Here is a 14,128-nt window from a genome sequence, read left to right on the forward strand (position 1 = left end):
TGACACTGGATTTGTAAACTATTCTTCTGTTTAATTGATAATCAGTATCTGAACCTGCCACCAGGCAGAGTAAAAATGTGAGGGTAAAAAATTCAATCACCATTGCACAACTATTTATTCTTTGGATGTTCTTTTCAGAGTACATATTCTGACGCACGAGAGCAGATCCCATTAGTCTACTGCCAAATTTTTAATACCCAATGCCTGCACCTGTATTTATATAAGGTTCAGGCACTTTCTAAGAGCTTTAAAAGCAGTGCTAGATAGGTATTTTTTCTGAAAAATCTACAAGGAAGGGAGAATGGCAACTCTCTAGTAGTACATGCTGCACTAGTAGCCTTTTACCAGTTGCTGCTCCACAGAATTCTGCAAATAATTTTTTAAAAAATGAAATTGCTGGAGCAATTTATCAGAAGCAAAACAAATGCAGTTATCTGGATTGTTCAATTTGAAATGGACTAACCAAGAAATAATCCCATAAAAAGTTAATCAAGTGGAATTGTTGTGTTGCATTTGCACTACCAATATAAATAGCAGCATTCATACTAAATGAACGCTCATTCAAAATGTACATAGAACCTGAGGAGCTTAGAATGTGGGAATTTCAGAAAGCAGTAATTTCTCCATTTTCTATTTCTCAAACTGCATGTCCCCATCAAATAAAAAGTTGGAGGAAATCTAAGTGGTTTTGATAGAAGATATATTTTTGCTTAACAAAACAACACCGGCTGCCAACAAGTCCTTCCATATATTTTGTTTAAACACATCAGTACTGAAATGCAAGGAAGCATCCTGGAGCTGGATTATATAATAATGCTAATAATAATATCGGGCTTTGCATAAATCGAGGTTGAAAAGTGTTGGCAAAATATCAGCAAGGAAAGTGAAGGGTCCTGGGATTTCCATGACAGAATTCTCCTTGTTGCTTTAGGGCAGAGTCTCTCAACCTCAGCAGCTTTAAGACGTGTGGACTTCAGCTCCCAGAATTCCCCAGCCAGCCTTGCTGACTGTGCCCACATCTTAAAAGTTGCGGAGTTTGAACAACACTGCTGAAGGGGACCTTTGATCCTTCTCATCCATCTTCATAAACCTGGAGGTAAAATCAAAGAACTAGAACACTTGGACCATTGTGTCCAACCCTCTGCTCAATGCAACCCAAACTCTAAAGCAGGGGTGTCCAACCTTGGCAACTTTAAGACTTGTGGACTTCAACTCCCAGAATTCCTCAGCCAGCTTTGCTGGCTGAGGAATTCTGGGAGTTGAAGTCCACAAGTCTTAAAGTTGCCAAGGTTGGACACCCCTGCTCTAAAGCATCCTCAAGAGATGGTTGTCCCGTTGGTTCTTTGACTAGTTCGCCCTATCAAAATGCGAGAAAAAAATGTTAGTAAGAGCCACGGTGGTGCAGTGGTTGGAGTGCAGTACTGCAGGCTACTTCCGCTGCCTGCCAGCTACCTGCAATTTGGCAGTTCAAATCCTACCAGGCTCAAGGTTGACTCAGCCTTCCTAGGTCAGTAAAATGAGGACCCAGGTTGTTGGAGGCCAATATGCTGACTCTGTAAACCGCTCAGAGAGGGCTGTAAAAGCACTGTGAAATCTAAGTGCTATTGCTAGAAAACAATTGGTATTTGTCTCCCTGTAACTTAAACCCATTATCCCATGTCCCGCACTCTCGAACAACAGAGAAAAGGGTCTTGATCCCATTTGATATAAATATATATTTGATGTTCCTAAAAAGACCAACGCCACTTTGGATGCCAGGAGTTATTCCTGGTTCAAGTGGCGGGTAACAAATGGTTGTATAGGCCTCTGAAGAGATAATGCCCCCCTTTCCTTTGTCGAATTCCACATAAAGCATTACCAACGCAATAATTTGCTGCATGAGATCAATTACACAGGCTGTCTGAAAAGGAACGGTTTTTATTTTATTGTGTAAAATAACTTTTTTTTTGCTTCTTTAAGCTCTTCTCACCAATTAATTGTCAACATAAAATTAGTGTCTCTCCATCAAACAATCTTGATTCAAACATCCAGATGTGGTGACACTTATTTTTCAGCAGAGATATTTCCAGGAACAGAAGGCAGCTCAGGACAGAAAGGGAGAAAAATGGCAGCTGCTGGTGGGTTTTCCTTTCTGCTGGGATCTCCACTGAGCATCTTCTAATTGTTTCACCAAAATCACAAACTGGAATGGAAAATATGATCATTTCATTGTTGACTTAGGACAAAACACGAACACAGACGGTAAGCCAAAGGAGAGAGTTTGGGCTGCAGATGGTGTGGATTAAGTTACACAGAACTGAGGATTCAGAAAAAAAATACACATGATGTACTATCTCTATCCTCCTATTTTCATTTCCCTGGTTGACTGATTGACTGATTGGCTGACTGAGCACCAGAAGACAGAAGTGAAAGGAGGAAGGAACTCGAAAAGATATTTCCATTTTCCTTTCCCTTCCTCCGTAAGTTCAGGAGCTGCCTTCTACTGAAAGGAGATGGCAATATAACTTGCAAACTGAGACATCGAGGCTGAGTCCCAGAGCATAATACTAAAAGTAAGAACAGCTCTCTTGCTATTCCTAGTTTTAAAAATGGCAATTTTTCACCCGGGATCCAGCAAACCTTGAAAGTAGGGATTAAAATAACCTGCCAAAAAAATATACCCAATTTTCCATTACAAACCTCTCCTCCACACACACCCTCCACATCCGGATAAGGTAGTGTACAAGGGTTCTGATGGGGACCACACTGTAAATGGATTACATTTCCGCATGTATAGTCCGGAAGTTGTTAAAGGTGAGTAACATCATGCCGAAAGATCTTAGTTCGCCATGGAGACATTTCCACTCATGTTCTATACACATTTCTGCCCTACTTTACATATTTCTTTTCAAATGGAAGTCTGACCTAGAAAATTGTTAAAACGGTAGTCTCTTGCAGAGAGTTAAAGTGAAATCAACGTATATGAACATGTCCAAATTATCAACATTCCAGATGCAGATCACAGTAGGTCTTTTTTATTGTTCAGAGAGCCTCTTCCTCTGCAGCATTAGTTTCTTTTTTTTTTTCAAAAGGAAAAAAATCTCAGGACGTAAGCAGATGCATCAAACCACTCAAAGCAGTCTCCCCAAGGCACCGTCCCCTGATCTGCCCAAGGGAAAACCTCCCCTCCTGACTGAAGTGGAATATGCCAAAACACAATCTTCCTTCCTCCATTCATCACGGAGGGGGTCTTACACATGATTAAAAAACAGAAGAGAGAAAATAGCAATAAGCATTCAAATAATGCAATACCCTTTGGTGTGGTCTAAATTTTGGGCAAAGGAGGTCCGAAGTCCCTTCCTCATGCCTGCCTCATAAAGTGGCATCGGGAGAAGCTCAAGGGCAACTCCCGAAGGCAAGAATGGGGAAGATTGGACTCTGCCCCACGGAATAAGGCTGGGACTCCTTGTTTGAAGAAGTCCTTTCACGAGATGCTCCGAGGCCTCAAGGAGTCTCCTCCCTCCACTCAGGGCCCACGGTGTTCTAAATAGGTAGCAGTGATCAATTCCAATATGGCCATTCAGAAAAGAAAACAGCAATTAAAAATGCAACAGAGCCACCAGCACAGTCTGCCGTAGATCTGGATGGAGTTCCTACACCAGGGAAATTAAGGCAGCCTTGGGCAAGTTCTCCTCATAAACCTGGGAAGAGAACATGGCACCGACATCAAGCCATCGGTCAGCTTCCCTTAAAACAGATCTACCAGAAGCCTCTATCATTTCAGATTACAAGTGGAGGCTGAAAGGCCTGAATGCTCCCTCGTGCATCATGAATGCGTCGCCTTGGGCCTTCCTCCTCCCCCAGTGCCATTTTCAAACTGAATGGCCCACTTGCAGCCCAACATTTCACATTGTGGCTTAGAGAAAGGACCATTTGACAGCAGGCACACTGGCTAGAAGGCTGCAAAGTCAGTACCTTTCAGGTATCTCACAACCAGGTCTTAAGAGGAGGAGAAGAAAATGCCCACCTCCATTCAAAACTTTATTTAAGCTAAAGAGGTCCCAGCATGGAGCTATAAAAAGGTAGCACGTGGTCATGCTCTCTGACTACTCTGTCCTAATGCCCAAGTAAAAGCAATAAAAGAGGCTCTGGTCTTCCTTTCCATCTCATCTGAGTGACAATCCTATTAAGTTTGTCATTTGTGCACATTCTATCTCCACTGTCCCATTCAATAGGGTTAAAGAATCTGGATATCTAAGAGATCAACATAAAAATGGCCAATATGGTCAATAAAGATGGTCCTTTTCAGGGTTCAATGGTCATCCAAAAGAGCTTCCTGCTTTCCAAACCTTACAGGTGCCCAGGTGAGACGTGAAGCAGCAGCCAAGAGCTGAGAAAAAAAAACTGTTATGTTCTCCCTGCAGCTTACCTGTGAGTTGAACGCAGCGTGCCGGTTTTGAATCATAGTTTCTCGGCAACTTAACCAGCCTCCCCATTTTGCTTGGCTAGAATCTAAAGATATGTACGAAGTCTGTGGCTACTACTACCTGACTGAGGAGCTACTACATCTGCCTCATGAGATCACAAGTTGCTCTGGCCTGCTGTATCTCAACGAAACTGGGAAAACTTCAGTGGGTCGCTCCTTTGGTTTAGCATTCTCAAAATGCACCCATTTGGACAAGCCACCAAAGATCTAATCAGCGGACAGGCAGCAATGTCAAGAAGGCAGGCAGGCACTGGGGAGGGAACAGAGAACCCGGAATGCTCCTCCTCACCTACCATGTTGGGGCTTTGGGATGCCCCACCCCACCCCGTAACCCATCCCTCCTGCCATTAACTCCTCCCCCAAATTAAGTGCACAAAACAATCCTCATTCCTGGAATGCACCTTGAATGCCACACAGGAGAAGAAAATACAGCATTTTGCCCCGCCACCCGCCACCCCTCCCCCAAGCACCCTTTCCCCCGATGGGGTCCAACATGCTCAGAAATCATCAGCTGCTAACTCCAGCTGGGGTCATAGCCTGTCCAGTCAGGAGGTGGAGCCAGGTAAATACGGCGGCCTCGGTAAAGGAAGCTGACAATGCCCTGATACCCAGCACGGGGCACTCCTGATTTGAGGTCATCCATAACCCCCAAGGCTTTTGCAAAGGCCTTGAAAGAGTCACGGGTGGTGTACTGCACTCGGACAGTACCCAACTCCCGGTGCTGGTTCCCCTGTAGTTCTTCCACGCGCAGTTCAGGGGCCTCGTAGACCTGGGCCAAGAATGAGTGCTCGTAATTATTCTTCTTGAGGTAAGAAAGGTCCATCTGGGTGAAAGGCACAAAACGGTCATTGAGCTTGATGAACTTCAGATATTGGTCAAAGAACTGACCGTGGCTCACACCTTTACGGCCAAAAGTCATTGTGCGTGACACTTCAGGCCTGATGCACGAACGGCCCTGCCGCTGTTCAGGCTGTCGCATCCAGTCGTCCCAGAAAGCCTTGGGCCACTTGGGTTCCAGTTCGCCCCACAAGTCAGAGAGCAGAAGCCAGCCCAGACCAGGGAAAAAATCAGTACGATAGAGAAGTTCGGGATGGGCAACGTCCACCATCTGTTCCTTGCCATTATCGTTCCAGGCAGAGACACACCAAAGAGTTGGGTCATCCAGTAGAAGTGGGAAACTCGCTTGAAAATATTCAAAGAAATCGGGAGCGACTTCCAAGTCGTCTTCCACTACAATGGCTGCTTGGTATTTGAAAGTCCGGAAAACTTGGCTCAAGGCCCAGCGATAGTGTCGAGCAATTTTGTAGTATCCCTGAAACTTGCGATGGTCAGTAGGCACAGGGATGTCACTTAAATTGGGCTGCTTGATGTGCACGATAGAATCTCCATAGGAGGCAATGACTCTAGCGGTTTCCTCATGTCCGCAGTCCTGGCTTACAATGATGGGGAATCGCTCCTTTGAGGGACGGTAATGCAATAGTTTATCTAGACAACGGCGGACTGTGCTGCGGTCACAGGCAATCACCACCACAGGCAAAACAGCATCGGGCGATATCTGACTGCGATGGGGCGAGAGCGCAGCTGTGGGAGGCTGGACCGACACTGCAGCTGGCAGGTGGAGGGTTTTGGCCTTCCGTTTGTTCCAGAGTGAACTATAGCGGTAGATCTGATGTAAGAGATCCTTTTGGCGCTCTAATTCCACCTCGGCATCCTGGGCCAGTCGGATCACCTCTTCAGTTAAGCGGCTATGGTCCGATAAAGACTGTGGCCGAGTCCACAGGAAGAAAAGGATCAGGGCGTTCCAGGCCACAAAAAGCACCAGACCCCAGACAATCAGGCTATTTTTCTTCAGCATCCTTCACAGGCATAGGCCGCACCCTCTCCTCTTATGTCCACCCCTGGATGAGCTTCAAGTGGCCACCATCAACCTGAAAAATGAAGGATAAAACAGTGTTAATGATTCATCTGTCTTTCCCCTCCTTCACCACTCGGATTATCGTCCGGTTGCACTTATGTCCGTCATGGCGAAACGTTTGGAAAAGTACTTTAATCTAGCCAGCCTCCCTCCATCATTTGACTCGCTTCAGTTTGCTCACCGGGGAAATCGCTCCACAGAGGACGCTATTTCCTCTGTTGTTCTCCATCTGAGCTTGGCGCTCTTAAGAGGAAAGAAAAACTCATGTGTGGATGCCGTTTGTCGATTTTAGTTTGGCATTTAATACAATCACTCCTCAGCGTTTAGTAGACAAATTGGGCCTTTTAGGCTTTAATACTCCTTTGTGCAATTAGATTTTCACACTGATACACCCCAGAATGTGCTAGTTGGGACTAATATTTCTAACACATTTTTGAGCACATGTATTCAAAATGGACCGAGATAGATAGATAGATAGATAGATAGATAGATAGATAGATAGATAGATAGATAGATAGATAGATAGATAGATAGATAGATATAGAGTATACACACACACATAGAGAGAGAAGGCATATGAATTTCATTTTAATGTGTGCCGTTGTGTACCCAGAAAAGGTCTGTCTGTCCATCCATCCATCCATCCATCCATCCATCCATCCATCCATCCATCCATCCATATCTTTTAAAATAGAATTGTTTCTCATGATTTGTTTTAAATATCAGATAAAATTAGATTTTGCTGAGTGTTTTTGAAAGAAGCATTTTTGCTGAGTTAGATAAGCTGCTCTCTAAATGGTTCCCAAATGATTTTTGCACTTGCTTCTTAATCTAATCAAAGGCTATATATGAGCCTGCAATTTCACTGAAGAACTGTATGTAAGCATGCACCACCGTTGTTTCCTAGTTCAAAATTACGTTATGAAGGCAAAACCAATCTACCTAGATCAGGATATACAACATTTTCTTGACTAAAGGTCACAATTGCCCCCTAAATGATGTGGAATCAGTCTGAATGAGAATAACATTTCATTTATTTCAATTAAATTAAATTAAATTAATTGTGATTAATGTTACTCTCCCATACTTCTCTTTTGTTAAATGTAAAAGTTTTTTTAAAAAGCACACGTAAGCAAGTTAACAAGGAACTTATATGCTTGCATTCATTTTAAACAGCTCTTGCATAAAATGAAACAGGAAATCTCACCCAAGAACAAAAAATGAATTTGTGATTTATGGTTTTGACAATTATAGACAGGCCAGATTATAGAAAGAAAAACATGATGCAACTTTGGAGAGAGTGGCTAATGTATTTGTACTTGTAAAATGCTCTGAAGAATATCAGAAGCGACTTAAGATCCTTTTTGTTTATTTTCTATATTTTATCTCTCGCACTTTCTGCTTTTTTCTAATTTTTTCCCCTCTCCCTTTATGTTTGGGCTAGTTTTTTATATTCTTGTTGAAAAGTTTTACTAAAAATTATGTACAAAAATAAATGACAAAATAGAACAAAACAGCATTTTTAATATCCCAATATGCAGCATCACCAAGTTTAAAATGGCTATTTTTGAACAAGGAACATCAAAAAAAAAAAAAAAAAATAGACTGCAAGATAAGCAGCTAAACTGAACAGAGACTCAAGCCCTTATCATCCTCAAAACAAACAGTTCTCAAAGGGTGGTCTGGGGATCCCAAGGTCTTTTCAAGGGATCTGCAAAACCAAATGAAGAAATATTTAAACACTTCTCTGTTTAAATTTCCAATACAGTAAATATTGATAGATATAACCCACAGGAATTACCATTCTTCAGAGTCCTCAAATAATTTGAAGAATGTAAAGGGATCCCAAGACTAAAATGTTTGACAACCATTGACCTAGACTACTAGAGTTGTCTATATCGGGCTGCTCCTGGATATACCTGGTGCAAAATATTGCTGCCCACCTGCCGACAGATGAAAGCTATGGTAATTCCAGTGCTTTTAGTAACTTGCTTCTGGTTTGTTTCTGGGTGAATTCTAGAAGCTGGTTTATTACCGAGGTCCAAGTTATATTCAAGACCCTCTCCTCTAAATGCCCAAAACTGTTTGGGGTCAGGTGGTTTCTAAATGTATTAATTAAAACAGTGATTAGAATCTGCTCATGAAGTAGGAGCAGGCCACAGTAGGAGCATGTTGTAGATATCCCCTTCCCAGGATGTCAGTGAGTAGAGATTTGAAAACAGGCCTTTTTAGACATAGTCCTCCAACTACAGAGCAGCTGACAACAACTCCTTTGTAGAATGTTTGGGGGGTGGGGTGGAGGGAAGGATGATTAGAGGCAACTTCTGGTTTCCATGCTGGCTCACTGCTGTGTAACAACCTATATGTGTTTTTATAATGTGATGTTTTTGTAATTCTTAGAATATTGTTTTATTTGTTATTGCTGCGTTGTCCTTTCATTTGTTTTTATTGTGCTATGAGTCACCCAGTATTTCTTTGAATCTTGGAAAGAGGTGCCGTGCAAATGATAAAACCAACTAAACAAAACCCATCCAGGTTTTATTTCTATCCAATAAAATTAGGCTTTATAAGAATCAGAAAATATTATTTCAATTGTATTGGAACAGACTAACATAACCACTCTTTTAAGAAATTGTATTGCAGAGTTTAGAATTCCTATATTTAAAATCTTTCTTTCTTTTCATTCATTCATTCTTTCTTTTTCTTTCTTTCCTTCCTTCTTTTCTTTCTCATATTATCACAGAATAAGCTTCAGGTTTTCCCTGATATGACTAGACATATAAATGCCTTAACTCCATTAAACTTAAAAGAAGAAAACGAACAAAAATATATCATTTCTTGTATTGGCAGGCAGGGACATCCACACTTATGTGCCAAGCCAGGCTCAAACCAATGATAAGAAGACAAAGAGATTGTTCATTTCGGAAGTGCAGTGTGAGATAAATACCTTGATAAAACATCTCTTTTCCTAATTCTGGTAGACCTCCCAAATAGGTAGGTCTGGAGACAGCCTAAACCTATTTTTGCCCCGGGTAAATAATAACAGTACTGCCTTTTATGTGAGTGGTGACAGGAAAACGACATGGGGATGATACTCACACATCTTTTCTGAATTATATCACCAGAATCCTTTTACTCTTCCTTAACAAATCATTTTCATCCTGTTTCCACCTCCACAAAACCTTAAAGACTTGACTTCAGACTAATAAAAGGGTTTGAGTCATTAAGTGCATTCCATCTGCATAATTTATTTGGAAATACAATTCCACCTTTTGGAGGAAACAAGTATGAACAGCTATCCTTTCAGAGTCACAAAACTCCCCTCAACTTGGCTTCTTAAGAAAAGAGAATGGTTGGGCCGTTGTTTCAATAATATATAAAAGTAAATAAAACATAAAAAAGAATTAAAAGGAATAAGTTAAAAACAAAACAAAAAACCCTCAAAGGGCAGACTTGATATACCAGTAAGTCTTTTTCTGCTATTAATTTTCTATGTTTCTGGGACAATTGCATATTTAAGGAACATTTCTTTCTTAAGCAACTGGGGTGCCTCTGTAGCAGTACCATCAAGGAAAAAAACCTGGAAATATTCAGGATGGCTTTGCAACACATAGTCTATTTAATGTTCTACTTTAATTTCCACGGCTTCTACATTTAGGAACACATCAATTTGTTGACATTGAACTCAGAAGATAAATAGTTACCGTAAAAAACAACTGATTACCAACTAGAGGTCACACAGGTAGTCCTTGACTTATAACAATTCATTTAGTGACCATTTGAAGTTACAGTGGAAAAAAGTGACTTGTGACAGTTTCTCGAACTGCCTTGTTTAGCAACTGAAATTTTTGGCTCGGTTGTGGTCATAAGTCAAGTACTACTTATACCTGGGCCAGCTATTTCTCCTGGTTATAAGGAAAAGACTGCAGAATACTCCTTGAGCCTACTGAAGTTATATACCAAGGCTTTGTTTTTAGTGTGGAAAATGATGTTTTTAAGTCAAATGATAGCTTAACCAGGCAGGAATTTGAGCTCTGATGCAAATGAAATGATATATAATGCCTGACTGGCATTAGTAGGCTGAGAAACACCTGGGCACAATTCAATTAGAACAGAGAAGCTTCAATTAGAACAGAGGAACCCTAGGGGAGGGGTTATTAGACTCAGCAGATGTTTCCAGAAAGTTTGGTTATTGTTATTGTACATGCTAGAGATGTAATCAATATAAGTAACATTAGTGCCTATCCTCTGGTGGTTCTTTTTCCCCCCCAAATATTACTATGGGGAATTACATTGTTGGAAAGAAGTTAAAGGCAAAAATATTAATGTATTGTTAAATTATTCCCAAAATGTGGAGCATGTCCTTCTCACTTATTTCTCTCTCTCCCCCTCTCACTCCTTCCTCCCTTCCTCTCCCATTCTCTCTCTCACTCCCTCTCTCTCTCTCTCTCCTACACACACACACACACACACAAAGATGTAGTGATGATTAAGCATTCGTGTGGAAGAACCCGAATATAAAAGCTGGTATAATGAATCTGTCAACTCTCAGCTTTTGAATTGGCTCTTCTCTATCACCAGAGAGGAACCAAAGGCGAGACAATTCCATGGTCTAGATTTAATCTTCTGCTATAAAAACAAACTGAACAAACTGTTGTGGGGGGGAGGTCTGCAATAATAATGGGGACTACTGCTAACTGACTAAGCCCCTGTTTTAATGATTAGAATGGCAAGGTAGCTAACATACTTTTATTAATAACATCTGCTGAGCAGACAAGCATGGAAGGAAGTTCCAGAGAATATCAGCATGAAAACTTAAATGTAAGACTGGGATCATTGTGTCCTATGATGCAGTAAAAATTAGGCAATATAAAATGGTTTGCCTGACCTTTCAATTTCCTGTGACATCATTCATGCCAAATTTACTGCGGCAAGTGATATCTGGTTCACGTCCACTTCAATTTGTGACTTTGAGTGAATCAAGCTCTCTCTGTGCCTAACTTACATCAAGGCAGGATTATTTCAGGAAAAACTGAAGAGAATGTTATGTAAGGGAAAAAAAGTGGGCTATAAACTTAACAAGTAATCACTTGACTCTATAGACTCAGTTGGTCTCTTCAAAACAAATCCCTGATCGTCTTAACTCTGCTATGGTCTCTGCTGCTTAGCAGCTGCATCAGTAGTCTTAATTCCCCTTCAGCAAAAGTTCCAGCACTGCATTAAATCTTTTGGGAGACTCCCTATAATTAACACCTCAGGTTTGCAGGCACTTTGGTACTTGATCTTACTGCACTTTTTAAAAACAAACCAAAAAATATTCCTACTTGATATATCAGGTATGATCTATAGAAGGCAGCTATTATCTAGCACTCTTTGTGGGATGTGAAACAAGTGCGTTGAAAGGAAAGAGAACAGCCCCGCAGAAACGTCACATTTGGTTTACTCTATTGGGAACTGAAGTGTAGCCATATCTTAAGGCACAACATATAATAAATAAAAAGTAAAATGAACAGCAGTCTAAACTGAACTGCAGCCTTTTACAATCTAATTTTCTCCAGACAAAGTAGTTTATGGTAATCTCAGCTAGCACATCCAATCCAGACTAGGATTTCTGGGTGTGTGTGTGTGTGTGTGTGTGTATTTTGAGGTCTTCTTACCCTGTCAACCAACTCCTCCGCCTGGGCCACAAGCCAACTGGGAAACCCAAGTTTTAATACCCTTCCGGAAGTCTAAAATGGCGGGAGTTCTCACCTCCGGTGGTAGAGCGTTCCATCGGAATGGAAGCCACAGTGGAAAAGGCTCTTCTCCTTGACCCTGTCTGCTGGAATTGCTTAGCAGATGGGGTCCACAATAGACTTCTTTAGCCAGAGTGGGGCAGGCTAGTCCAATTTGGGTGACAGGTCTCTTCAGTTTTCCTGGCAAGATTTCAAAAGTAGCCAATGTCTGCTTCCTAGGCTGAGAGAGGGACTGGACCAAGGTCACCCAGCTGGCTTTGTGCCTAAGGCGGGTGAAGAATTCTTGGTCTCCAGTCAAGTGCCTTAACTACTACACAAACTGATTCTCTGATAACTTCCTGGTTACTTTAGACCCACATTGTCAACTCATAAAATCATTCTATGGTCTTTTAGAGTTGCCAACAGAAAGGGAGGGGGGAGCAGTGCAACAGCTTGCAATCAAAACTGCATCCCATAAATGTTTTCAAGATAGTAACTAGGTGACCGAAGTTTCTGCCACGCAAAATTCTAACTTGGAGAGCATGATTGATGACTCCTGGATATGGATGTGTCCCATTGGAGAATATGAATTATGATACACCCAGGGGGTGGGGGGAAACCTGGGCCAAGGGTGACAATGAATGAGGTGTCTCAGTGTCAGCTGCACCCAGGCAATGCCACACCTTTTAACTCCCAATCAATCCTTTTGATGTTTTGGAAGTTTGGCTCAAGACTCATGATTTAAATGGGGTTAAGTGCTGGAATCCTGACACACATATTTGAATGACATTACATCAGAAAAGCTGCTAGAGTAGTATCAATATGACTACATTTTGAAAGAGAAGAGTGGGAGGATGGAGAGAAACAGAACTAGGATGATTTCTCTGACATTCTGGGACATTCCCAGAAGTTGCTTTTAACAAAAAATGGCCCTCATTCTTATAATATGAATGAACTCTATAATATGAATGAGCTCTTTAAGGCTACTAACTGTCTGAAGTTTTCAACAGTTCTACTGAAGAATTGTTGCTCATTTCAAAATTGTTTTTCTGGGATCATAATGCCACTATTTCTCTAATACACACTGAAATTTTTGAGACATACCATAAAGAAAAGTGCTTTCAGCACAGCAAAATGTGTACAGTATTCTGATGCACAGACATGACTTTGTAACAAAGTACTGTCTTTATGTAACAATGCATTCCTGCACAGACATATAGTGGAACCTCGGGTTATGAACACTTCTGACCATGACCAAATTTGCTGACCACCAAAAATTTCAGAAAATTTTTGCATCTGGTTGTGAACACATCCTCAGGTGGCAATCAAACACAGCTGCGGAAATTTCCCCTGCTGCAGCAATTTCCCTTTCTGCGCCATTTTTTTTGTCCGCACATACACAGTCAGTCTTACTTCTGGTCATGACCAAATCGGGTTGCGACCAAAGTCCTGGAACGGATTATGGTCGTGACCGGAGGTTCTACTGTACTTACATAATTTCAATTGCAAAGATTTGCCTTGTCTGATTTCAGCATTTTTCAAAAGTAACGTTCTGTATTTTTAGGCTTTGTGTTATTGGCCTAACTTACAAATCTATCTCCAAAATATGAAGAAGTATAGGTATGTTTCCTCATCAAAAGGATCATTAAGTGTTACATAATTAACACTTAATTCATCACCCATTAAGTATTATATAAGAAGCAATCTATTTCTTATGTGGAACTCAACTATTCACCAAAGGACTCTTGAAAATAGAAAACGTACTTCAAGAAGATGGAGTGAATGGGATTGAATTTTGGGGAGCATTAGAGGTGTGTGTGTGTGTGTGTTTTTTAGATTAACTACTTTAAGACTTATGCTAGTTTCCATTGCTTTCCTATGTCAACATGAAGGAAAACAGTGCTGACAATTTTTAAATATCAGGCCCAAAAGAAGTTTAATTATCCCACCGCATATGTGTTAACCGGCAGTCTCTCAAATGTGGCTGAACTACAATACCAAATTTCCTCACTAACAGTTACACTGACTAAAGTT

At 41.2% G+C, this 14,128-nt stretch overlaps 1 protein-coding gene and 1 long non-coding RNA gene across 7 annotated transcripts in view; one reads left to right on the forward strand and one right to left on the reverse strand.

The window, feature by feature from the left end:
* Positions 1-14,128, forward strand: part of LOC148131938 (uncharacterized) — a 174,182-nt gene that overhangs the window by 28,618 nt on the left and 131,436 nt on the right. The window lies entirely within an intron of this gene.
* MGAT1 (alpha-1,3-mannosyl-glycoprotein 2-beta-N-acetylglucosaminyltransferase) overlaps positions 1,902-14,128 on the reverse strand; it is a 36,857-nt gene continuing 24,630 nt past the window's right edge. For all 6 annotated transcript variants that reach the window (XM_026686967.2, XM_026686966.2, XM_087953889.1 and 3 more), the window contains one exon: positions 1,902-6,393. In XM_026686967.2, the coding sequence (XP_026542752.1) occupies positions 4,980-6,320 (1,341 nt within the window). In that variant the 5' untranslated portion in view covers positions 6,321-6,393 and the 3' untranslated portion in view covers positions 1,902-4,979. The remainder of the gene's footprint in view (positions 6,394-14,128) is intronic.

The sequence above is a fragment of the Notechis scutatus genome, chromosome 2 (genome assembly GCF_049901735.1).
Source record: "Notechis scutatus isolate UNSWTSFEM ecotype Mainland chromosome 2, rNotScu1.2, whole genome shotgun sequence".
Classification (NCBI taxonomy): Eukaryota; Metazoa; Chordata; class Lepidosauria; order Squamata; family Elapidae; genus Notechis; species Notechis scutatus.